The following is a 25,674-nucleotide window of genomic DNA, read 5'->3' as shown; positions in this document are numbered from 1 at the left end:
AAAGTCATACCATTCTGTTTTTTTGGCACCTTCTCCCAAATCAGGGGCTGATGTTTAAAATCTGTTTTCATTAGAAGGTTTGTGGGTGCTGTGGGAGGCATGCGCTGTTGCTGTAAGCTTGATTTGGCGGTAAGCCTTGCAGATAAAATGTGGTGACTTCAACTTTCTCAGGAGGAATGCTGGTGACTGGCTTCGTGGTCTGCTGCAACCAAAGCTCACTCTCACTTCCAGATATTCATCTCTTCCAACTCCTTCTCTTTTAGCTGCACTTGGTACACTGTGCAGCAGGACGTGGCCTTCAAACTGACCCTCACTAACTAAACCCCACAAGGCTTCTCTGAGGAAGAGACAAATGTGATTATCCCATTTTACAGATGTCACAGAGGAACCAAGGCCCTGACTGAGTAAAAAGTTCTGCACATTTAACTTAAGTGAGCAGGCAGCCGTATGAGATTTACAAGATGGAAGATACTAGGTTTTAAATCTTAAGCACACTTTGGATATACTCTCTTTATTAGACATTATTTCATCTCTAATGGTCATTTCAAAGAGAGCAGTGTAAGTCTTCCTGCTGATCAAAATTCTTGAGTTGCTGTGGTCAGTAGCAGGTTAAAGATTTGTTCCACATTTTTATCTTTTCGTCTAAAGTCAGAGAATGTCAAAGTAAGATGTATAACAGGCTCATCTTATCTCTTGTACCTCCTTGCTGTCTCAGCTCTACAACTCTATTCTTAGGCTTCCGTGTTCTAATCTCCCATGGCTGATTTTCCCCTATGTTTTGAAACATTTGTTGTAGCAGCCGTAGCCAAAATGGTTTTTATTGTTTAAGTGGAAAAGTACCGCTAGTCAAATGAATGAAAATAGATGTCCAAGCTGCCTTAGTGCAGGTGTCCTTATTTTAAGGGGAATGACAACAGAAAAAAAAAAAAAAGTATGGTAAAAACCAGACCATTTCTAGCAGGTTTAATGAAAGAATAATGCTAAACGCTATTGCTAATTTTGTTCTCCTCTGTCAATCCTTACTGCTTTCCCCTTTTCCCTTTATATGGAAGTACTTCATGAAAGCTGCACTGCGTGCCTAGGTTTTGTAACTGTTTTATGAAATCTATCTATATTTCACATGTGAAATATTAAAATCTTGGATATAGTGCCTGATACAACATCACTCTCATTGATGTCTACTCAATCAAGTGTTTAGAATTACATAAATGATGAATGATTTCTGCTTTTTTGTAAGACAGGAGAAACTAGTATGCTTTTTAGCTTTTTTATTCTCAAACATAGATAAAAAATATTTTTATCATTTACTAGTGGGTGTAATTGAATTTGAAGGTATTCTTTTGTGTTTTTCTGTTGTAGGAAAGGGACAAATTCTACTTGACGCGCAGTGTCATATTGGAGTTACTTCAGGCCCTCAAGTTAAAGTCACCCTTACCAGACATGAATCTGCTGCTGTTGGTGCAGGTACAGGAGATTATCATTTAATTCCCATACTGATCCTGTCTCGGCCTAAATTTCAGGCATGGTGGGGGAGGAAACAAGTCCAGCATGGTTACAGAAAGTACCAGTAATGTCAGGGGAAGCAAGTAACCATAGGTGCATACATTTAGACTCCCACACTAAAATTTAAGAAACTAAATTGGGAATCCACATTTCCCAGGATGATACTGACCTGTGCCTCATTGCTGATATGTTGAGGATTGCAGAATATATCTCAGTTTGGAAGGGACACCTTAGGATTGAGTCCATTGAGCTTCATACCATGTCCCAGTGGGGCTGCTGCCCCAGCTGCTACCTTGTCTTCATATCGTAGCCCCACAGCCTGTGAGCAGTTTGTGTTGGAAGGGCTGCAAGGTGATCACAGGCCAGAACTCAGATTCTGTCTGTGTAGGCAGGCAGTAAGCTGGCTCCAGTCCCTAAAGGCTGCTCTCTTTTAATGTGTAATTTTCCAGCAAAGAATATGTAGGCAATATTTCTGTTCCTTTCATTCTGTGGATTGCTGAGGTAGGAGTTAAGATAGCTTTTTCTTAGGAAAATCTGAGGAAGTAAGATACAAACTTGTGAAAAAACTTTCTGCCTCCAAATTGACAACCATGGCACTGTTTGGCACCACAAGCCTGTCCAGCAAAAACGTTTTACTAGAGCCCATCAATTTTAACCACAGGTAGTGAGCTTTCATTTTTTATGCTAACCATTATATGTGTTCACTACTTTTAGATGAGAGGGCACCAATATAAAGCACTCCATAAGGTTCAAGCAAGATGTTAGTTATGTAGGTCATTCATAATGCTCTCAGCATCACAGCTCCATTCACTCCTCCTCCTCCCATTATGGGGTATAAAGCTTTATATAGCTTACTATGGGCTTGTTTCTTTTGAGCACTGGTACATTACTCATAGTAAGTAATTGGTTGCTAGTTGACAGAGAAATAATGCTGACAAGTGAAATTATATAGCAGGTAGGATAACTCTGAAAACAATTATTATGCCATCAGTGTTAGGGGAAGAAGTTGGGATGGGGAAGAACAACACTTGGGATTTTCTCTTTTCATAGTACCTTTTTTTTAAGCCCAGACTTCTATTCTTGGTCCCAGCCAAGATCATCAAATAACTTAACAACCACCAACCTCTTTCTGTCTTACGAGTGCAGTGATGCAGCTTGATACCTTGTGCATTGGTGTTTGTTGACTTGAACTGACTTTTCCCATATTATAGAATAAAGCGATTTTTTTGTGTTGCTCCATTGTATAGCTGAGTCCTATGGCCACCCCACAGGGTGGCCATCCCACAGTCTTGTCAATCCTGAATTTGTCATTTGAGCATGCAAACATGCCATGTCAGTTTTAGCTGTGGGATTTCACTCGTAAACACTTGGCCTTCACATTGAGTCAATCACCTGATAGACACAGTAAGCAAAACTCTCTCTTACATTATTTTTATCTCATAAAGATAAAATGATAATTGCCTGGATTTTCCTCCTAGTGCTGTTCCCATATGCTGTATTCACTTTGGGATGTATTCATACCTTACACAACAATGTGGATATAAATGTCTTTTATGATGTCTCTCTTTCAGAGGCTGATGAAGTGATTCATATTTCCTGCTATCCAAAGCAGGCAGCTTCTGTTTTTATGCAGTCAGTGGTAAAGAATAGGGGTTTATTCAGACCATCTGCCATAGATGCCTACTGGAGGCATGACGACTGCTTCTCCATTGACTGTGTAAATTGGCAACCCTCAGTAGTATGTGGTCTGAATCATTCAACAGCCTCTTGAATTTAAATACCATAGTAACCACTAAGCCAATCTTAAGCACCATTGTAATTTAAGAAATCTACTAGTAAATACACATGTATGTATATGATTATTTTAATGTACTTTTGTGTCATTAATATAATTAAGGGGATTGGTTCACCTCTTTACCACACAAAGCCCCTACAACATTAATTCAAATTGCATAGTTTTGAATTCATAAAACTAGTAGCAGAGTTAACACAGCACCAAACGAAAATGGTTTTAATTTCCAAGATAGTCATGTCCCCGTGGACATGTTAGCCTGTATGCAAGATTCTATACAGACAGTGCAGACAGATTACAGAGATTCAGTCAAAATTTTTGAGATAACAAAGAAGCTAGGAGCGCTTCCATTTAATGATGGATCGGTTGTGGGCTGATTAACAAAGGTATTCCTAGGAACATACATTTGACACCCACATACATCCAGATTACATGATGCCATCACTGTCACTGGTGTCATCAGTGTGAAGATGAGAGTTAACTTCATCGCACTTTACAAAGAACGAGAATTTTAACCAAGTCACCACAATCATTGTACAGATATCCTCGATAATCAAGGGTACAGAAAGTCTGTCCCCTTGATTTGTCCTAGCAAATGAAAACCATCATGTACATGCTGCTGTTCCACAGGTTTCCATAGGAACTGTGTCTCCACCTGGCATTTTTTTTCACAGTACTTTTCTCCTGCTCACATTTCACCACTACACATGTTCAGGATTTCCATTGACTTCAAATTATATTAGTGTCTCATTAGGATTTGCTTGTTCAGTCAGACTCTAAGGTTCAGTGTATCATCTGGTCTGTTTTGTTTAGATGATTCCAATTTTGGGCTGGACCTTCAGCTAATGTAAATCGGTCTATATCTAGTGATATGTTTGTTTCTGTGAAGATCTGATCTACTAATTACTGAATGTAAGGATTTGAAGTTACATATAATACATTTATAAGAATATGTATTAAAAAAACCCTGATTATGAATGGAAGCATAATACAGATAGACTATAGTATATACATAATTCACTACAGTCAGCAGACATTCCCATTTAGACATCATTCTGCAGGTGTATCTCAGCAGACAATGCTAGTAAGAGGCATGGCAATTGTTTGCCCATTTCTCATTTTTTTGCAGTGTGGAAGCATTTTTCTTTACATATAGCTGGCATTAAATCTCTTGCCAGTGCCTTCTTAATGTCTTATAGCATTTATAGAGGGACACAACAGAAATGACAGTTAATTGGAGTGGAAATGTAAGAAATTTTTCATTTTGAGTTTGGTTTTCCCATCTTCTTTTGACTGCATTGCAACTTTAGGAAGGGTTCTTGGGACTGGCAGTCTGAGATGATGAGAAAGATAAGCTAAACAAGACCTAATTATTCATTAGAAATGGAATGAGGTTTACCAGCTATTTTTCACATATGAATTAATATATTGTTTAACCCAAACACTGCTGTGCAAAAGCTATAGAAAGCGTACAGGAGAGCAGTAGAGGTTGCTTTGGTTGCTGCTTATTATTGTTTTTAAAAGAAAATGTTGCCTGAAATAAATTACATTTGTCTTTGGCAAAGGTTTTTGTTAACTTATAAGGTGAGTGCTGTGTAATGTCTGTAGCAGTGCACTGAGCACACTGTTGGATGCTAAATATAGCCAGATTCTCCAGGGAATTATGGTCCCTTTTTGCAGCTGATGCAGTACAAGGGAACCCTAATCTACACACAAATGGCTGACTGAGAAATCCTTTGCACAGGAAAACAACATAGCTGTTGTCCAGCGGACCCAACATCAACATCACTCTTTTTCAGATAGGATGCATTAGGAGAAAATCTGTCATCTATTTGCATAAGTCCATTAATGGTCCTTCTTTTTAAGGAGAAGGGGAGAGTCATGGTTGCTGTTTGAACTAGGACTCAACTGTCTTCACCGGATTGATACAGCCCATAACCCTAAGGCTTTTTTTTTTTGCTTCCCATGTAATGATTAGAACTGTGGTACAGAAAAGCACTAGGCTGTCTCTCAACTGAAATGTGGGTGAGATTGTTGTTTTATTTCTGTTTGGTTTATTCTGTTGTAAAATAAATTCTAACCAGAAGAAGAGTCCACTGGAGCCAGACCTGTGTCTGAGGATATCTAATTAGACTATTAATCTAAACTCAGGACTGTCTTTCTGGTATTTATCTCAAATAACAGACTCTTCATCAAGACATAGGTGGAGTAGTTTCCAGGTGTTGGTGGGAAGTCTGAGTTAAGATTAAAGCTATTAATCATCACTGAAAGGTAAAGCTCATGGAAGTGTAAGAGTAAATTCTAGGTTTGTAAGGGATATTTGGGCATATTTTCAAGAAGAGCAGTCAGTCCTTGAGAATACTGCTGACACACAGGCATCAGACATTTGTAAAATATATTGTCTCAGTTTGTGAAGGTACCATGGTATTTATTTTCAAGAAAGAAAATTAAGGCTTAGACCTTAGTTTGACAGTTTTTTTTTCTCTGCTCTTTTGTAGAAACTTACATTGAATCACTACGAACATAAATTGCTTGAGTGCAAATACAGTATTAGGACAAGTTTTAGGAACAAGCAGGGTGTCCAGTGCGTTATTGAAGCTTATGATTTAATAACAGTATTATCAGGTCTAATGTATGAATGATGTGGACAGCAGAGATTTTGGGTCAAGGAATCTGGAAATAAAGAGAAGAAAAAAAAAAAAGCAAGGAAAATATAAGCGTAAGAAAAGCAATTAGAGATATTCTACTATAACAGAATGATACTGACCTTCTCTCAGAAATAGCTTGTATTTTTGAAGTATTGTGGCCCGTATCATGCAGAAGTTATACCGCACCATACCAGTATGTTCTCACCTTCAACATTTTTCATATAATTTATCATTGTAGAACTTCAGTGAAACTGTTGTAATGTCACAGTGAAGAATGTGTCATGCTGCTTTATTCTCTATCATGATTTACTCTATAATGAAAGTGGAACATTTAATATGTGCAAGGAATAACAAAGATACATATTTTTGTTCATAAAGTCTGATTTATTATATAATATTCTGCAAACTCGTTCCGCACTGCATATACGTGTTAATTAAATTGACTAGGTTGTTTATAAAGAAAGAGAGGTCTAAAGGCAAATTACTGTGAATAAAAGCAAGAATCTGAACTGGTTTTAATAAAGTCATTAATAACTTATTAGTGTCTTCAGGTTCCTCAAAAATAATTAAAAAATAACTTGTCTTTATTTCGTCTTAGTTTGTTTGTGCAGATGCTGGAACTAAACTAGCTGAGTCAACAATCTTGCATAAACAGATGATTGCCTCCATGCCTGGAGTAAGTACTGAATCAAACTCCATCTCTTACTTTTGTTTTTTAAAAAATGTATCTTATTCAGCTCATTTTGCTTCATTTTAATGTTGTTTCCTTTTCATTTCTCTTCTGATTGACAAGGTGTATCGCAGGCAGCGGCTGAGATGCTTATTCCTTTTTAATAATGTTGGAAAAGTTCTGAACTTCAAGTTGCTTCTCTTACTTTCACTGATAATCTTTAGTCATGTAACTGACTTAGCTGGAACTTGTGCTCAAGAGGACAATGTGGGGATCAGACCAGCTGAATGCCTTAAAAAATGGTAGCAGGGGGGAAAGCTATGAGCCATTGCCTCCATTCTCACAGAAGGTTATCTGGTTACAGAAAGGGAGTTAATGGTATTTTTCTGGTAATGTATAAGGCATTCATCTATATCCTGCTGCTGAGTGTAGCTAAAGTACCAGTACTCATAATTGCCTAGGCTCTGAATATGCGGCTGGTGAATACACGAGAAAGTAGCACAGTTGGAGGTCTTGTTCCATGACACGTGACTGAGTGAGTACCCAAAGAGATGGGTGAGGGTCAGCCCAGCTCTGCTTCACAGGCTGAGGAAAATTCTTTTCTCTAAATGTGTATTGCTATCAACTAGTAGGATCTTTCTTGTGTATCTTCTGAAGTGTGTGATTTTTTTTTTTTTATGCAAATCTTTAATGACACCTTTTCTCCCAACAGAATATTTTATTTTATACTTGCTTTAAATAGATAGACTAACATTGGTATTACAAGATATGATAGGAAACCTATCATTTCAGAAGAAATCATAAAGAATCAGGCTGCCTGCTGCTTGAATGAAACAGAATAGATGGTTGGAGAGAAGTCTTTTGCAACTGAGAATTATTTTCAGAGGTCTGAGTATAGCATCTTTTATAATCCTATTATTCAGTATTTTAGAAACCATGAGGAATCATTAGTCCACATAAACTGGATGGGGGATATGCTGACAGGGCTGCCAGTGACCTTATTTTACTGTTTGTTATTCTGTCAAGGGAACTGACAGGCATAGCATTTGGAAAGCCAGAAGGTGATACAGTTCAACACTATGTAGATTGATATTAACATGCAAAATTGAGAGGTGCCCAGGTCAGTTGCTTAAAAATAGAATGCTAGCAGTTTTTCAAATTTTAGCCACTAAAACTCAATTATGGCTTAATAATTTTGTGATCAAAATTAAATCTGGTTCATTTTTATACCCAGATAGGGTAATCAACTTCTGTGCTTTAAAGTGTAGGTAATTAAACAGAGGTCAAAGAAGAGTAGTTTTCCCTTGTAAATTTCTCTGCAATGTTTTCCCCCAAGACTAAAACTTTGGATATAGTAGTTTTTGGTGACTTCAAAAAGATACCTGATTTGATAATTTCATCATTTAGCCTGAAAAGTTAAGCATTGCTTTTACTTGGCCCCTGAGAATGATGAATGCATAGTTCCCCTTGAATTCAGCTAGCATTATCTTCACCTCAGACTATTAACATGTAAACAGGAGTTTATATGATACCTAGTGGGTCTGTTGTATCACCTTCTGAAAGCTTCTCTCCAGGGTTTGGGAGTCTGCTTGAAGCATTTATCTAATCTGACAGCTTTGTTTTGTTGACTGCTTTGTGCACCTTGAGCACATCTTGTAGTAGCCGAAGGCCAGATTTGCGTTGCTCACTGTGTTCTAGGAAAGGTTTATGAAAATTTGTACTGTGGGAATACAACAAGTGCCCCATTTAGTCCTTTTGTTTTCCCTTTCCGGTCATTCTTGCTCTGGCATGGGTCGCTTCTCAATGCTTACACCTTTATGGTCAAACTGGAGCAGTTCATGAGGGATTTCATTGATCCCTTACAGTCCTTGCCTCCCCTCTTGAAAATTGCTATGAGCTTAAGTGCCATTGGAATGCTGTATTTTGAATGATTTTGCTTCAGGAATGTCCCTGAAACATTTGTTAGCTCAAAAAAAGTGATTTAAAAAAAAAGTGGAGATTTCAGTGACATCAATTTTAGTGATGTTTACACGTAAAAATACTCGAAGCCAGTCATTTAAACTGTTTTTCCATCATGATTAATGTGAGCATCTGTGCCTGTGATTAAATTTTGTTTTCTGGGATTGTACCTGATTGGTTCCACTTGCAGAAATGCTCAGCTGCTTGAAGAACTGAGCTGTTAAACTCTCTTCGACTTTTAAGGCTTTGATTCTGGACAACTGTAAATTTCAGAATGACATGAGAAGGATATTCTTGAAAGTTTTATCAGTTAATCTTTTATTGCTTGTCACAGATAAGTGTATTTTATGATGCATGGAAAAGCTGCAGTGACTGGACTGTCTTTTTATACTGTCATCAGATAAAAGGACATATTACAGTGAGAAGAAAAGCATCAAAGAATACCTATTCCTAATTAAATTGATCTAACTGAAAAGTAAAAGAATTTGTGACAGAAGTTGTATTCTAATGAACAAGAAACAAAGACAGAATCATGGACATATTCAAAACCTGGTACTTAAACTTACTTCTTTTATGTTCTAGTGTGGAACGGCAGCAATGGAATGCATGAGGCAATATGTTGGGGAAGTGCTGGATTTCATTGCAGATATGCATACCTTAACCAAATTAAAGGTTGGTTCTGGACATACATTGATCTAAAGTGTATGTGCTTTTTGAACAAAAATATGTTTTCTGTAATGAATCTGCCTTGGAGAAATGGTTGGAAGTCTTTGAGGATGACTGACAGTTTCTTTTTCTTTCTTTTTTAAAAAAACATGAGTACTGTTATAGATAAGACACTTCTGTGGGATCAATAAAAAGCAGCTTATGCAGTGCTGAAATAGAGGCTGATTCAAATATAGTGGGCACACACTATAAATGCAGGCTTGATTTTTCTGAAATGTTGATGGTAAGCTAATGTCACACCAAAATCACTGTGAGAAGTGATGGACCCATGGAAACATAAAACTCTTTGCCTGTACAACTAATTACACTCTTCTGGAGGAATCCTGTGTTTGTTGTAAACATAAACAGACGTTTACATTAACTGTAAGTTCAGAAGTTATTGAAATGCAATAATTGATCTAAAAAAAACCCCAACGGGTGTGGGGGGGTCCTTTTTCTGATGGATGCTGTTGTTCTCATTGTCAGGTTATATTCTGTTGAGAGAGGGAAGACCAAGAAGTTCTTACCAGTGTAGTCCAAACTGCTTTTTAATTTCTGTACATTAGTTTGATGCCAGATTGTAAGTGGAGTGATAGGGCAATACTTCCATCAACAAAAAATATTTTATTTAGGTATGAATTTCTTTAAAACATCCTAGTAATAATTAGCTGGTTAAAACCTGGAATTTCTGCTTCATGGAGGAAGCCAGTATCTGTGAAATTTCCTACAAAATGGAAATTCTTTAAGATGTTTTAGAAAAGAACGAGACTGAGTGACATTGCTACTGTATATCAGGAAATAATAGAAGTGTAGCTGTTAGAATTGCTAGCAAAGTAGCATCTTTTGTTAATAGCTAAAATAAATAATTTAATATTTCGGCTAATATATCGTTAATAGTCATGATGCTGTTTAGCATAAGACTATCCCATACTGTTTAGCATAAGACTATCCCATTAGGTAGGTTTATTGTACCATCTGAAGCTGAGTACTAAATAAGCACAGAGCTGGGGGTGAAACGTTGGTGATTTTTATAGAATGAAAACATCGATCTTATAGTGGAACCATCTGTCACTTCTCAATACCAGGCAAAGTTATAGCATCATCTTTTGAGCTGTGTGCTGGTACCCTGCATAAGGGTGGATTTCCTTCAGTGCGTGAAATGGAGGCAGAGGTGTGACTAGGCCTTGATGCTGCAAAGCTGGCAAGACAAATGGGTGGTCTGGGAGTGCAGCAGAGGGACCATTACAGATACGGAGGAGAGTCTGTGGTGTCAAAGATGCACTCAACTCTGAAATCTGACAGCAGTGTTTTTAGTGCTTGTACACCACCAACTCAGTGATCCAAGGGGGAGCTTGTCAACTGAAAGAGGTCATTTCATCACTGGGCACAAACAAGTAGCTGCCAAGTTGCTTTTATGTGATCTAAAGCTCAGCTGACAGATACAGAAAAACACTGCTGTCCTGTTCTAGCTGATATGAATTGTATTGCCATTACCTACATGTCTGGGCTTTGGCACATGTGGTCTTCTAGGGAGGTTCTTCAACCAAGCTCTTGCATTTGTTTCTAACCTCAAGAGCCACTGTGCTTCTATAGCACAGAGTGCATCTGCTCATACAGGCTGGTGATGGCCTGTTTTCCTGATACACCAGTATAGTGTTTACCTGAAAGGGCCCCTCTACCGTTGCCCCAGTCCTCTGCTGAAAGTTACTGGAAATGAATAGGAAAGTGTCATGCCCCAAGTTCGTGCAAGTGTTCTGTGGCAGGCAAGACACAATAAATGATAACCTGTACTGGCTTTGGATACTGCAGTTTATTCTACCCTACTAGTTTCTAGCACACACACTTGCTCACTGTCCCCCTGCCTCCTCTGCCCCACCTTATGCCCCAGAGGGGCCACCTTATTGCAAATTAGTCATACTTACCACAAAGGAATCCAAACTGAACTAAAATTCATCTCTTAAAACTCACAGGAACCTTGCTTTACTGGACAAAGTTTCCCTTTTGTTAAGTTCCTACGCTGTGGGCCATATGCCTTGAATCCCATTGAGTTTAAAAAAATATTCAAATAAGGGAAGCAGCCTTTTGTGCTGGAGCAGAAATTTTCTTCAATGCACAAACTAATTAAATCATTTTCAGCTGAACTGGATTGCCTTCCCATTTTGTCCTTTAAAGGTATTCACCCATTTCTCTTACAGTTCAGAACTGCTTGCAGAATAGGTAGGCAAATGGATCATAAATGAGGAAGAGATACATCTGGTTTGCCAGTTCCATAGAAAAACATGAACTTATCTGAATCCAGGAATGGGGAAAATTTATTTATAAATACTTGCAGATGTATTCCCTTCTGTATAAAATGTTTCTGTAGAAAGTTCTCTGCCATTTGCATTTTTTCCTTCTACCCTTTCTCCTTTGCACTGTAGTCTGATTTTCAGAAATGCTCTTAAAATGCTTAAATCTGATGATAATTTCTTATACTCAGTAGGACTATGTATTACATTTTTATACATGGATATAGGTAGGACATGAACTAAAACTTAACCCAGTTCTTTTATATTTTGAAACAAGACAAGAAGCTTCCCAAATGTGTATTCTGGCAATTTAAAACTAAATCAGAATGAAATGGTCGAAAATTGCATGATGTTTTGATTTAGCTATGTAATACAGGAATCTGAGAACAAGATTAACATAAAAGGGAAGTCAAATATTACCATAATTTTAGGTATCATAAAGAATAAGCTTTGGCTGTCTTTGGAAAATAAAAAGGCAGTTCTTATTTAACCAGGCCACATAAGCTTATCCTGTGGTTGCAACATAGTTGGGAAATACTTGTGAGCATTTCTGAGTTTACAAATAGTTAGAACTTTAAACAAATTCACAACATGTATGTTGCAGGGGTCAGGTACTTATCTGTTATAAAATATTATTGGTTCACGGATTTGTATCCTGTTATAATTATTTAATAACTGATGACCTGGATTTTCTTGTGCAAAGCATATGGCTCTCCTTTAAGCAAGCAAATGGTCTCAGCATGTGTTTTGTTATTCTAGTAACAGAAGGTAATGCAAAGTTAGCTTAATTAGAAATACAGAAATATCTCAAGAAGCACCAGTGAAAGATTCCTTTGAGCTGACAAAGCAGGATAATAAATTATCTTTCCAGGCATAAATATTTGCAGGTTTCTTGTTAAAATTTTAGCCCTTTTATTTCCAGGACTAAAAGGCATTTGTAGCAGCTGAATGGTGTGACATAGTAATATTGCAAGTGAATGAGTGACAGCTGATTCCTGTAGATGTGAATAGAATATTGCACAGGGAAGGCATTTCCTGCCCAGATGCTGTCTTGTTAAATGGTTAGATTCTTTCATCTTAAACTGTATAGATGTGCAATCATTAGTTTTTTATTCATCAGCTGTTAATTTTGCTGATACAAAAGGTGTCTATGCATTTTGCACAATTAATAATTTGTGTGGGCTCTTGAAAATGTGGCCCTCCGTGGAAAGATCTGCATCATAAAGCTGTCACTAACTTAGGGACTGGAGAGGTTTTTAAAATCTATTTCTGAGTTTTGTTCTGTAATTTTGTAGACACAGTTAGAGACCCTGAGAAAGGAATTCAAGTGAAATGAAATAGAATGTGCTGTTGCTTGGAAGAATGTAGTTCAAGTGAAATACTCTTTTCAGGTAGGAAATCAGTTCTTTGCCTTGCAGAGTCATATGAAGACTTGTTCTCAGCCACTGCATGAAGACACATTTGGTGGACATCTGAAAGTTGGTTTAGCTCAGATTGCTGCTATGGAAATCACACGAGGAAACCACAGAGACAACAAAGCTGTGATCCGATACTTGCCTTGGCTTTACCATCCTCCTTCTGCAATGCAACAAGGGTGAGAATGCTTTTTCCACAAAAAGGAATACTAAAATGAGTTAGAAATCTTCACAATACTCCATGCTTATTGCCAAATTTCACACATAAGACCCACAGTAGGGCATGGCAACCATGGGACATTGAAACAACTGGTGAGAAGCTCCCTGGTCCTTACCTGAGGAGTTCGTCAATGCAGTATTTAATCATCAATGCCAAAGGGACAGTTGATGTAACTTCATTGGCTTGACTGGAGTTACCTGGGAAATTACTTCATTCTCAGTCTAGACACAGACAGTGAAAAGCACAGAGGTACTTGATCAGTCATAGAATTATAGGAAACATTTTGGGAACCACAGAGAATACAATGGGAAATGTCCTGTGAAATTCTTCCCCATGAGGGTAGTGAGGCACAGGAGCAGGTTGCCCAGAGAAACTGTGGCTGCCCCATCCCTGGAAGTGTTCAGGGCCAGGTTGGACAGGACTTTGGGCAATCTGGTGTAGTGGAAGGTTCCCCTGCCCAAGGCAGGGGGGCTGGAACTAGATGATCTTTAAGGTCCCTTCCAACCCAAATAATTCTATGATTATGAAGTACAAATGAACAAGAACTGTAAAGCTATTTATATAATCATAAAAATACTAATTTCAACTGTTTAAAGTTAGATGAGAGAAATCCTGCTCTTCATGACTTTTTTTTAATCCCTTTTCATTGTGAGAAATCCTAATCTGCCATGTTTTATTTTCAGAACAAAGGGATATACTGTCCCTTACCTTACAATGACAGCAAACAAGATGCTTTGAGTGTAGACAATCGGACTGTTTTTCAACAAGACCTGTATTCTTCTCCCAGCTTTCTCTCAAACTACCTGCCCTAGGATTCTGGGGACTAAGCTGCTCGGGCTCCAGACCTGTAGATGTGCCTGCATGTACTTTCATGTAGAACATGTCTAGTTTTGGAAATGTGCAGTTGTCATCTCCTTGTGCTTTAGTTTCTTACATGTAAAAAAAGGACTATGTGTTCTGAGTTGAAGGTAGTGAATTCGAAGAGCATCCTGTTAGAGTCTATTAAAAACAAAACAAAACAAAACACTAATGGAATGCCTTTTTGGTGCTATGAGTCCTAGACAGTTACATCAAGTTAGAAATTAAACCCAGGCTTAATAAGTAGTAATTTTTTGATTGAAAAACTTTTTTTTTTTCCCGTGCCTATGAATTCAAATGAGTATGTAATCTGAGCTTCGTAGCAGCAAGGGGACAGACAAGAGGATACCAGAAAAGTGTTAACCCTTTTTAGATTACATAAGGAGACTGCTTTACAATTAGACATTGCAGTAGATAGTGGCTGATCACTTAAGTGTCACAAAAAAGCATAGTCGCTGCCCTCAAAATCATGCAGTCCAAATGTCCAAGGAGAGGCTAAGGAAAAAAGAAATTAACTCCACTTTACCGATGGAGAAGTGAAACACGGTGGCAGTCAGGCATGGCTCCTGCCTTGGAGCTCACTGTGGAATGAAGAATTTCCTGCCATCGCCCCATCAGCCTTGTGCTGTCCAGGGGAGCCGAGAGGAACATTTCCACTTGGACAACCCTTCCCATCTCATGATTGCTGTGTAAAAAATCCCTGCGTATGGAACCAGTGAATGTTTTAGCCCTTTAGAGAGACTGTTTCTTAGACCCACCAAATATGTTCTGTTGGAGTTGTTAATGGTACATCAAGCCCACCAAGTTCTGTGTGGTTCTAGTCTTCCCATAAGCTGTACCAATAGTCTGTGCCTCCAGCACACTGACGCTGCATCTGCCTAGTGTGTATAAGGAGACTCCATATTTTGGGGGAAACCAGAAAACTTAGCATCGTTGTAAAATCCACTCTTTCTTAACAGGCCCAAAGAGTTCATAGAATGTGTCTCACACATTCGTTTGCTGTCCTGGCTACTTCTGGGGTCTCTGACACACAATGTTGTCTGTCCAAATTCTCCATCATCTTGCATGCCTATTCCACTGGATGCGGGTTCACAAATTGCTGACCACCTTATTGTTATTCTGATTGGGTTTCCAGAGCAATCAAAGGTAAGGGATTCTGTGTTTTAAGTGGAGATGTGTTATATATTGGCCTTATTATTGCAAACATTTATTTATTTGTAAGAAAAAAGGAGGGGTAGGTAAAACCTTATTAAAACCTGGGATCTGTGGAAAGAGATCTCTGTAGTTTTTCTTGCATAGCTGCCTCTTCATACATAGAAAACTGGTGATGAAATCACTACAATTAAGTTTGAGATTCAACTTTTTCAAAATATCCTAGCACGGGAGTGAGGAAGGAAGAACTGAATTCCAAATGGAAGCTTTGGCAATGACCATCTCTGTAGCAAATCTCTACAAAGTTATTTATTCTGTATAGTAGAATTGGATAGCCTATAAATAATATTATGATCAAAAGTTAGTTACAAACAGCAATGGTTCAAGTACAACTTTTTTTCTTAAGGTTCTCTGGACAAAAAGAGTTATTGCAAATCCTAAGTAATTTGTGTCAGTAGGTTAACACAGATATAACAGCGCTTTTTGACACCAACCAGGTTTTTATTAGCAATAGAAGCAGAATACATTTATCTTGCATGTAAAATCCCCCTTTCTTTCCCCTCACCTGGCAAAGACACTGATGCTTCCCATTCATTTCTTTAGCCTTTATTTGCTCTTTCAAATACCTTTTTCCAGTTACCAAGCAACCATTGCAATATTTGGTGCAGTAATGCTGCCAGGGAGCATGAATCACTGTTGCACTTGCAGGCTGAGAAAGCATCTCTGATCAGAAACATCCCTCTTGTAGTGAGGCAGTTAATGTCCAGCACTCCTGTGAGCTCAGACACTGTAATATGTAACACGTATTAGCAAAAAGCCATGCCTGAGTATGCCAAACTATTTCCTTAACTGTGAGCAGTTCTGTCCCAGCAAGGTAGAAATGGATGACAGGTTAACAGAACAGATGTAAAATGATGTATTTTGTACGATAGCCTTCCTTTCAGGTGATCAGAATCTGAATGACTTACCCCAGCAACATTTTTGAAATGGAATAATATGTGCTGGAGCCTCCAGGACTTCCACAGGTTGCAGTGGAGTTTTCCATCAAGAAAGCCTCGGAACTAGTCCTGAGTAGCTGTTCTGCAGAACTAATGGTCTCTTTAAAGGGATTGACCTTAATGCCATACACCAAGATTGCATGGGAGTGTGTGTTTGCAAATGAAGTTTTTAGTCTGTAAATGTAAAACCAGTTTCTAAATACGAAGGAGATGCTATCAAGCATATTTGACTTACTAGTTCCTAATGGGAGGGAAATGTGGGAAAGTGAGGGGCAAGACTGCAACAGCAGGATGCATGACAGAGGGGTACTTTGAAAGCCTTTGCACTGTATCCCAATACACTTATTTAAATAAATATTTTCCTCTGTTTTCTGTTTATACAGACATCTGTTCTGCACATGTGTTCCCTATTCCATGCATTTATATTTGCTCAGCTCTGGACAGTGTATTGTGAACAAACAGCAGTAGCTCCGACAGTCCAGAACCAGAATGAATTTAGCTTTACAGCAATCCTGACAGCCCTGGAGTTCTGGAGCCGGGTGACACCGAGCATCCTACAGCTAATGGCACATAACAAAGTGGTGAGTCAGGTGCTCTGTACAGATTAAACTCGGAGGGTTTGGCTTTGTTTCAATGGAATACATCAGTCTATGGATAACATCATAAAACAGCTTCGATGCTTTAGAGAAATTAAAGCGAAAGTAGTGGTTTAACCTCACAGTGGGCCTGAAACAGGATCTCCCTGGAACAGAATCAAGAGGCACAGTCACTGCTTGTTGGATTAAGGGCTCCCTGCATCGGGTCTCGTTTTATATATCTCCCTGCTTTTCACAGGGATCCTGTCGTTTCATCTGACTCTGCCTTACAGGAGCAACTGTTTTAGGATAATTCTGTAGATATCCATTTGAATATTTTTTACCACATTATGGTAAAGAAATACACAAATGCTGACACTTGGCTATTGATAACCCATTGATTATTCATCAGAAATAATCTACATAAATATCTCTGCAAACATTTTTGAGTAATGAATGATTTGAAGGACGTATCTCTAGAGATACAGTTTGAAAGTGAAATGTTTGCTCTGTCCAGAAATCATCCAGACCATTTTTTGGAAAAACTTTGAAGTGTTTATTTATCTCAACTACTCACTGCTGTTAGAACAGCTTTGTACAGTAAGAACCCAGAGGGGTTCCAGCAGCCTTCTCATACGTGCTACCTTTGCTTCCCTTTGATTAATGATTCTGTGTGCCTGCAGGGTAGGAGCTTGTTTCTGATGGGCAAGATGTATTGTGTTTCCCACTTCCCAGAAAGTCATGACAAGTCTGTCATGACTTGTCAAAACTTTTTAACTGAGATGGTAATTCGGCGCTCTCGCTCTGGAGAACCTGGTATTAGCTTTGAGTGAGAAAGATTCTTTATACATGACCCAGTCTGCTAAGTCAGGTGCTCTTAAGGTTTGGGATTTTCATTCTTTATTTTTTTGGGTGGTTTTTCTTTTTTAAATGGAGACCTCCTATCTGTATGGAAATTATTTTATTTAATTCCCCTTTCCCCATGTGAAACATCTTCCATCCCAGGCAGGTATGGGCCTTTACCCTTTCAATTGTAATTGCATGGACTGCACTTGAATGTCTTTGAACCAGTTACTATTCCCTTGTGTCTTGTTCACATCAGGCAAGGACCACCTACAGCTGTCTTTTGACAATATTTTAGCCTTTGACATCTAGTGAGGTCTCTGTGGTCAACAAACCACTGTAACCACTGTGGCAAACAGTAGTTCATGAAGCTCCATTTGGATGAAGGCGAAATGTGTATAACACTTCTAACTAGCCAGTGGTTTAGTCAGACACAAAGGCTTCTTGTCAGGCCTTAGGACAAGAATATGACCTGGAAGTCCCAAGTTCCAATCCTTATTCTGAAAATATCTCACCATGTGGCTCTAGTGCAAGTTATTATCTCTCTGCCTCAGCTATTACTCTGTGAAATGGAGATAATAATACTTTCCCGTCTCACAGGGGTGTTCTGAGGTTAATTACTTAGTGTTTGTAAAGTGTTTTGGAGATTAAAAAGCACTATAGTAAAGCTAAGTTTATTATTATTAATGGGAATTTACACATAGTTTGGACAGGCACTGTAAATACTCACTGCTGGCTCAGGGTATTTGTCTTGTACCTGTGAATTTACACAATATAAAACATAAAAGGCTGTCTACCACTGATATTTGCATTTGTCATAATTCACGGTACAAAATGGAAGAATTATGGACTTGCTGCCAGTTCAGAACAATAAACTGTCTTTTGAGAGGGGAGAAAAAAAAGATTTTTTTTGTCAGTATGTTAATTTTCAAAGACTCAGTAAATAATAATATCAATTCCTGACACACTGATTGGTGAGAACTACACAGCAAAGGCATGTAAAAGGTTTTATGAGGTCTGAAAAGAACAAAGCTGAAGGCAACTTGTTTTGATGTATGATATGAATTAAAATCCATCAAGCACTTTGAAATATTTGACAGATAGGTGTTGCCTCATCAGGGGAAAACTAAATAAACTAAAATGTCCCTTGTGTGCCTATGTAATATGTCATCTTATGTGTCAGTGGTTAATAAATACACATCTAGTGATTCAGCATAGCTGCCAAGCAAATACAGGAAGATTCTTTCTAGAGACTATTGGGTTGGTTTACAACACTGTTATGCTGGACTCTAATTGGTTTTATGCTTCTTTTTTTTTCCAGATGGTGGAAATGGTGTGCCTGCATGTGATTAGTTTAATGGAGGCTTTACAGGAATGTAACTCTACTATCTTTGTAAAGGTAGGCAAACCACACCACGAATAGTTAGTTAATGATGTTGCCTGTCTATTGTGATTTCTAGACATACTGTGCTCTGCTTTCCTTCCCACTCAAAAAAAGAAAGTGGAAGAAGCTGAGGTTGAATGCTAATGCAGAAATAAAACTAGTAGAGCATAACAAAAAATAAAATCTCTGGTAAGAAGTAAGGCCAAACCATAATCTCAAATCCAAGTTCTCCTGATTTTTTTTTAATGAACTTCTGATCTGTTTCCTCCTTCTATTGTTACAATGGTCTAACAAGCTCAACTGATGTCACTGACTTTGAGAACTTCTAGGTACTGTCTGAATTTTCAGCCGTTCTGTAACTTTTAATCATCCTATGTCCTTTGCAGATCACGTCACTGTTCTGATCCTCACATTCTTTTAGATTGATCACAATAACTTCATCCCACAGTGGTTTTCTTGTTATTATATGCCTATGTATATGACTTAGTCAACTATTACTTGATAGTGAACCTTCTTCCTCAAGGATGTGTAACAGTATTCATTGGTTAGAGAATCAAATCCTGCATGCATCATTCATGTAAAATGCTTTTTTTTTTGGAAATCAGTGGTCAGTCTCCTTTGGGTCACCACAGTGTTTTCAGAGCAGATTCCCGAAGTACTGGGGTAGCCTCACAAGCATAAGTTGATTTTACTGGCCTTTTTTACATGTTTTCTCATTGCATTATTCTGAAGGGAGTTTTCACATAAAATGTCAATAAATCGAGTAGTTCAATGCACTCTGAATCTAACTGAAATATGTTGGTTTATGTAATTCTTCTGTTGCCATAAAGGAAAATTCTGACCGTTGTTTTACTCCAGAGTTTAATGGCCAAGCAGGAATTGAAAATAAAGTAGCTGAAATTGAAGGTCTTGATGTCAACTGGCATGAAAGTATTTCCACTCATCAGGAAAATACAGATTTATAGTCAGTAATGACTTGATTTGCTAGAGAAACTCTGCCACTATGGGATGTTAAAGTGATCATGGCTGTCCCTGGAAGAAGTATGGGTTCCTCTTTCAGCCAGTCCAGGATGTCTAGAATTTGACAAGGGTGAAGAATGGCTTTAAAGCTATGAAAACAGAGGCATTGAGGGCCAAATTCCTGTCACAATTCAAATGAATACTTTCAAGGACTTATATTTGAAACTATATATCAGTAATATGCTAAATCAGAGCATTGTTGGTGCTACAAAATTAAGCTCATAAACCTGTGAAATTCAGAGTTAAGGTGCTAGGCTTTTTTTCATGTTCAGTGGATGTGAAATGGAAGACAGGAGTCTGGGTGACCATACCCCCTTTACTTAGCCTGAAAGTGAACTCCTGCAGGAACAAAATACATACATAATAGTATTATAGGATTCCTAGTCCCGGGTTACCATTTTTTTTTCAAAATTAACTAATTGTAAAAATATTTATTGTAGATCTGAAAGTAAGTGTCATGGTTTGGGGAAAGACTTACTGTATGTCAGGAGTCCTTCAAAGAAGCAGAAGTGTAGAGCTTATTCACACGGGGACCAGAAAGTGAGTGGCATCTCTATAATTTAAAAAAAAGATCAGCTTTGAGGCTGTCTCTTTCTCAGAGGCTGTGAAGAAGATCTGAACTTTGTTGCTCCAGCTTCAGAAGTTGGCAAAGATGACAATTCTTTGAATATTAGTTGATTGGGCAGTTTTTTGGTAGCTTATTTTATTCTAGCAATCTTTTGTTGTCCTGCCTTTGATAATGAAACAATTTTATCTTGTGCTTTAAAGCTTTTTTTTTTGTCTTTTATTTCAGATATAAGCCTTTCAAACAAGGTTTAATTTTCACTAAAGGAAAGGACACAGTGTAGTGAGAGAGCCTGGGTTTTTAAACAGAACATTCTGAACACTCTTTCGGAGATTCATTCAGCAAAATTAATCTCAATGACTTTCTCTTGGAACTGAGCATAGTAGCACTGATAAATCCTGACCATTTATCCATTTGTATTATTTACTGCAGTGCCTTTTATTCCATCTAAGGAATCAGGTGCTGCAAAAACTTAATTTGTTAATGAGGTCATTGCATGATTCAACACATTTATTTTTGATGCACAATGAGAAAGTGGTGCATGTCATGTGATACAGGTGATTTATGTGATAGCTGTCTTAGGTGGCCATTGTCTGTATGACAAGAGAAAATATGTCCTAAAACAAAAAGAGAAGACGTCAATGGTTCAGCACTGAAAGAAGAGCTTTATTTATGCCTGAGATAAGCATTCCTTCATCTCCTCCTTGTGCTGGTGCTGTGAGGTTTCCTTTTCCTGGTGTTGTGTTGTCCTTTGCTATTAAATTAAAGTCACACTGACAGCATTGGATCATGTCTTGATTGCTTCCTGTGGCCTTTGAGCCGTTCCCTGTATTCTCAGAGGATATTTTTTGGATCTTATGTTAGATTATCTTTACAAATCTGGTGAGGAAAACGAAGTTTCTCTCCTGTGAAAACTTTCCAAGTCCTGTGTATTTATTTTTCTTTTTAAGTTGGATGAAATACATGTACCTATACATGCACATATGTGAAGATGCACACATACATATATATTTAATTCATTAGATTTTGCTCTGAGGGGGAGCATTCTGCTTTAGGAGGGCTGAAATGAAAGTGTTCAGGTTTCCTTCTGTTTTTCTGTGTCAATGGAACTGGGAAACTAGCCTTCCCAGGACAGCCACTGATGATGGACACCAGCTCCCTGCTGATCACAGCTCTGTCTGACCATCAGATGTATGTCTGAGGAGTTTGGGAAGCAAAGGGAGCAGCTCAGCAAACCACAATGTCTTTCCCAGAGAGCCAGGGGTTTTCAGCAGCTCCAGCAGCTGCTGGGTAGACAGCAGAGTTGGGGAGCCAGAAAAGCACAGTGACCAACCTGTTCTCCAGCCTGGTTTCCATCAAAACTTGCACTGGAATCAACATAATTCTGTTGAAAATGTAAACTCTGAAAAAATTCACAGTGCCTGACAGCAGTCTGTTCTTCCAGCTGTTCTTTCTAACCAGCTTTATGTATTCTTCCTTTGTGAAGAAAAGGCTGGCTGGGGATTAGGTAATAAAACTCAAGTACTTCAATAAAAACGTCATCTTGTCTCATTTATCTAACTGGCAGCTGTAGGAGTGGAGGGTTTGCTTGCTTGTGCCTGCAGCAGAATGTTTCATTTCCCTAAATGTGTCCAGACCTTGGAAGTCAGAAGTGGCGCTGGAGGACAATGATCTGTATCTAACCTTAGACCGCTACAGCACAGATATCAACATGAGCCAGTTTCTCTGACTGCCCTTTATAGTCAGTGGAGATAAACAGGTATTTTTGGACATGATTCATCTTGATCTATTTTAGATACCTGCTTTAGGATGAGATGAACTGGATGTGAGAAGTGCTTGATTCTCTGATCTGACTGTGAGTGATGTCCAGTGAATTGGTTCAGATGCAGAGGGTACCCTGAGTTTTCTGCCTGGCTTCCCTCCTTGCTTGACATACTTCTGACAGTAGTCCTGTCACCACGGGCTAGCTCCGGAGGAACTTCATTAGTGCTGATGAAATTTTCAGTGACGTTTTGTTGTGGGCAGTGGGGCACAGAGCATGGCTTCTCAGTGTGCTTACCTGTTCCCTCCTCTCCAAAAAACACATCAGGACTTGTAGTCACTGGATCTTAAGACCTTAATTAGTGTGAGAGCCCACGGAAGTATGTAAAGAACTCACGCGTCTGTTGCATCTGGCTGCATTCCAGCTGTTTTGGAGTTCATCTATTGGTAAATGCTGAGGTTTGAAAATGGTTCTTTATGTGGTAGACTAAGTAATCAGTCCTGACAGATCTGCCTATGATTCTCCAGCAAAACAGCACTGAAATTGAAACAATTATCATTCCTTGCACAAGGGAAACAGCACTTTATCTAATGTTGTCAATAGTGATTAGGTTTAACTTGCAGCTCTCGGTAGCATAATTGGCAAATTGCAATTTTAATGCCATTTGGAGGAACATTTTAGAATAATATCCTCAGTGGTTAAATTAATATTGGAGAACATGAATACTTTTGCTAGAAATGCCTCTCTGTCTTCCATAAGCTTGTCATGTTGTACTTACACAGAAATAAAAGTTCTCTGAAGAGCAGGAGACTGAAATACATATTGATCCAATCATGGGTGACAGATTCACAGACCTGGCCTTGTCATGGATAGTTCAAATTTTTACCTCTGCTCTCAGGCCTACAGGTCACATTCTGCAGTGAAGCACTGATGTGACTAGCGGCTTATAAAATGCTGGTTACCATTTAAATATCTGGCCTGTTATTAGGAACTTCTGCTGCATGTTTTTTCAGTTCTTGACATATACCTCACCATGCAGAATGCTGTATTTATTCCAGTAGTACCCATCTGCACATACAGAAACACCCTCACAAGGAAAATAAGAAGTGATTTTCCTTTAATAAGTTTTTATTCTGTACTCTCGTTGTTGCCTTAAACAGGATATCAGTAATTGTGAGTGGTGATTCATCATGCTACAAACAAGCGAAGCTGACTTCTTTGCCTCTGAGAGTTACCTGCCCCAAAACATATGCATCATTTAAAAATAACATTTTCGAATTTGTGGTTCAGGCTGTGTCCATTTGGACAGCTAAATGTGTTAGATATACCCTTCTCTGTCTCATAGTAACTGGGCCATGTTTACTGTCACTTGTATAATAACGAAATATTCCTCTCTTTTTACAGCTCATACCAATGTGGTTGCCAATGATACAGTCAAATCTAAAGGTAAGTTCTTTCTAGTACCTTATCCCTTTATTCTTAGTATCATACATTACTGTAAATTCTGGAAATAAGATCACTAGACTCACTGAAAATAGATCCTCTAACCAGGTTCTGCAGCAGCGCCTTTCCTCCCCTTTTACTGAGGTTGGTTATTCCCTGAGCTATGGTTTTCTTGATGTCTTAGGCTAGAGAGTCCCCTGACAAATCAGGATTGGGCTTCTTGGCTGAGCAGATGGATTTTTGGTTCCATGGCAGATATTGCAGGCCTGCTTACTTGGGTAAAGCTATGCCGGCTGGCCTAGCAAAGTGGATCGCTGTGGTTTGCCAGTCAAAAGAGTTTTGGTAATGAGAATGGAAGTGTTGGAATTGGTCTCAGTGTGGTGGTGTTTCTGCAACCACGTTGGCCTTTCACTGCAACGCTATATATATTATACATAAATATATATATATAAAAAATACATATATATGATTGTATGTATTAAAGGGAGGAAACTCAATGTTTTACATTATTTCAACAGCATTTATCTGCTGGACTTCAACTACGTCTCCAAGCTATCCAGAGCAATGTCAACCATCACAGCCTAAGGATGTTACAGGGGTCAGGACAGATGAACAACAGCTCATCTGTGCTCCGCAAATGGCTACAGTGTACCCAATTTAAAATGGCTCAAGTGGAAATTCAGTCATCAGAAGCTGCATCTCAGTTTTATCCTTTATGATTCATGTAATTTGTTCCAAATGTTCATTTTTAGCCTAGCAATAACAGGGTTAGAGCTGTAAAAGACCTTTTGTATAAATCAGTATAAAGAGTATATACTTTATCTATACTTTTTAGCCTAGGATAGATTGTGGAAAAGCTAATAATGGGTGAAGCTAAGAGCCTGATCCTGCCAGTCTTTAATTACACTTACTCGGGATCAACAGAGTCTCAAGTCTGCATTCATGAACAAGTATTTGCAGGTTTGGACTCAATTCTACCACATTGTACATATCTCTCTGATCACTGAAATATCTTGTTCTTAAATGTTTATTTACATTATTTTTGAAGCTAAGACAAAAATCACTTTTCTTTAACTTCTATTTTTTTTTAAATAGAATTGTGGGTATTCACATACATATGGAAGTGCTATGTTGCTATTTTTTGATGATAACAAAAGAAAACAGTGTTTTTAGGAACCTTTATAGGAGTTGGGGTTTGGTTTTTTTTTTTAGATTCACAGCTGGCAATGCAATAAAACCCGTCACTATAAAACAGTGATGTTCTAATGAGGCTTTTTGTCATCATCTTCTGGGAAAACAGCAGCTTGTAAGGAGAGCTATCATAAAGTGCACTTAGAAATTAGGTTGTTAAAATGTGCCAATTGTTTTGTCTTTTTCTTCAATACTGTTTTCCAAAACTACCAAGTCTGATTTATTATTTTTTGAAATACTGCTTTTACTTCATTGATTCTGTGGTACTCTTCTTTGTAGGTTTCATAGAAGCCTCTTTGATTTTGTGACTACTGTGTGGTATTTTTCTGTCAATACTTGTATACAGTGCAATTAAATATGGATATCCCAAAGCTATTCTTATTGATGTCTACAGAAACTATCTTGCAGACTTAAAGAGAAGCATGATTGGACCTGAATATTTGCATACTGTTGTATTAAACATAATGTTTAATAACAGATGGATTTTAATATCATTAAATGACTCAGCCAAAGCCCAGTGGAATCTGAGGAGGCTCAATTAATTCAATGGATTTTACATGAAGTCTTGAGAGCACCATGATTTACCACCTCTACTAATTAATACCTAAATCTGTGCAATCGCGGTTGTATTCCTGAAACATGCTGATTAGGTGAATAACAAACACACATTTAAGTTGTGTTTT

At 38.2% G+C, this 25,674-nt stretch overlaps 1 protein-coding gene across 2 annotated transcripts in view; it reads left to right on the top strand.

Annotated features, from left to right (window-relative positions):
• Positions 1–25,366, top strand: part of UNC79 (unc-79 homolog, NALCN channel complex subunit) — a 109,336-nt gene extending 83,970 nt beyond the window's left edge. For both annotated transcript variants that reach the window (XM_082058249.1, XM_082058248.1), the window contains exons 44-52: positions 1,360–1,464; positions 6,542–6,619; positions 9,155–9,244; positions 12,984–13,159; positions 15,018–15,204; positions 16,592–16,789; positions 18,948–19,025; positions 23,762–23,803; positions 24,319–25,366. In XM_082058249.1, coding sequence (XP_081914375.1) covers positions 1,360–1,464; positions 6,542–6,619; positions 9,155–9,244; positions 12,984–13,159; positions 15,018–15,204; positions 16,592–16,789; positions 18,948–19,025; positions 23,762–23,803; positions 24,319–24,519 — 1,155 coding nt within the window. In that variant the 3' untranslated portion in view covers positions 24,520–25,366. The remainder of the gene's footprint in view (positions 1–1,359; positions 1,465–6,541; positions 6,620–9,154; positions 9,245–12,983; positions 13,160–15,017; positions 15,205–16,591; positions 16,790–18,947; positions 19,026–23,761; positions 23,804–24,318) is intronic.
• Positions 25,367–25,674: the final 308 nt, after the last annotated feature.

This window comes from Streptopelia decaocto (genome assembly GCF_964273445.1).
Source record: "Streptopelia decaocto genome assembly, chromosome: 7".
Taxonomy (NCBI): domain Eukaryota; kingdom Metazoa; phylum Chordata; class Aves; order Columbiformes; family Columbidae; genus Streptopelia; species Streptopelia decaocto.
The sequence above is the reverse complement of the archived record's forward strand: the minus strand, read 5'-3'. Positions and strand labels throughout refer to the sequence as shown.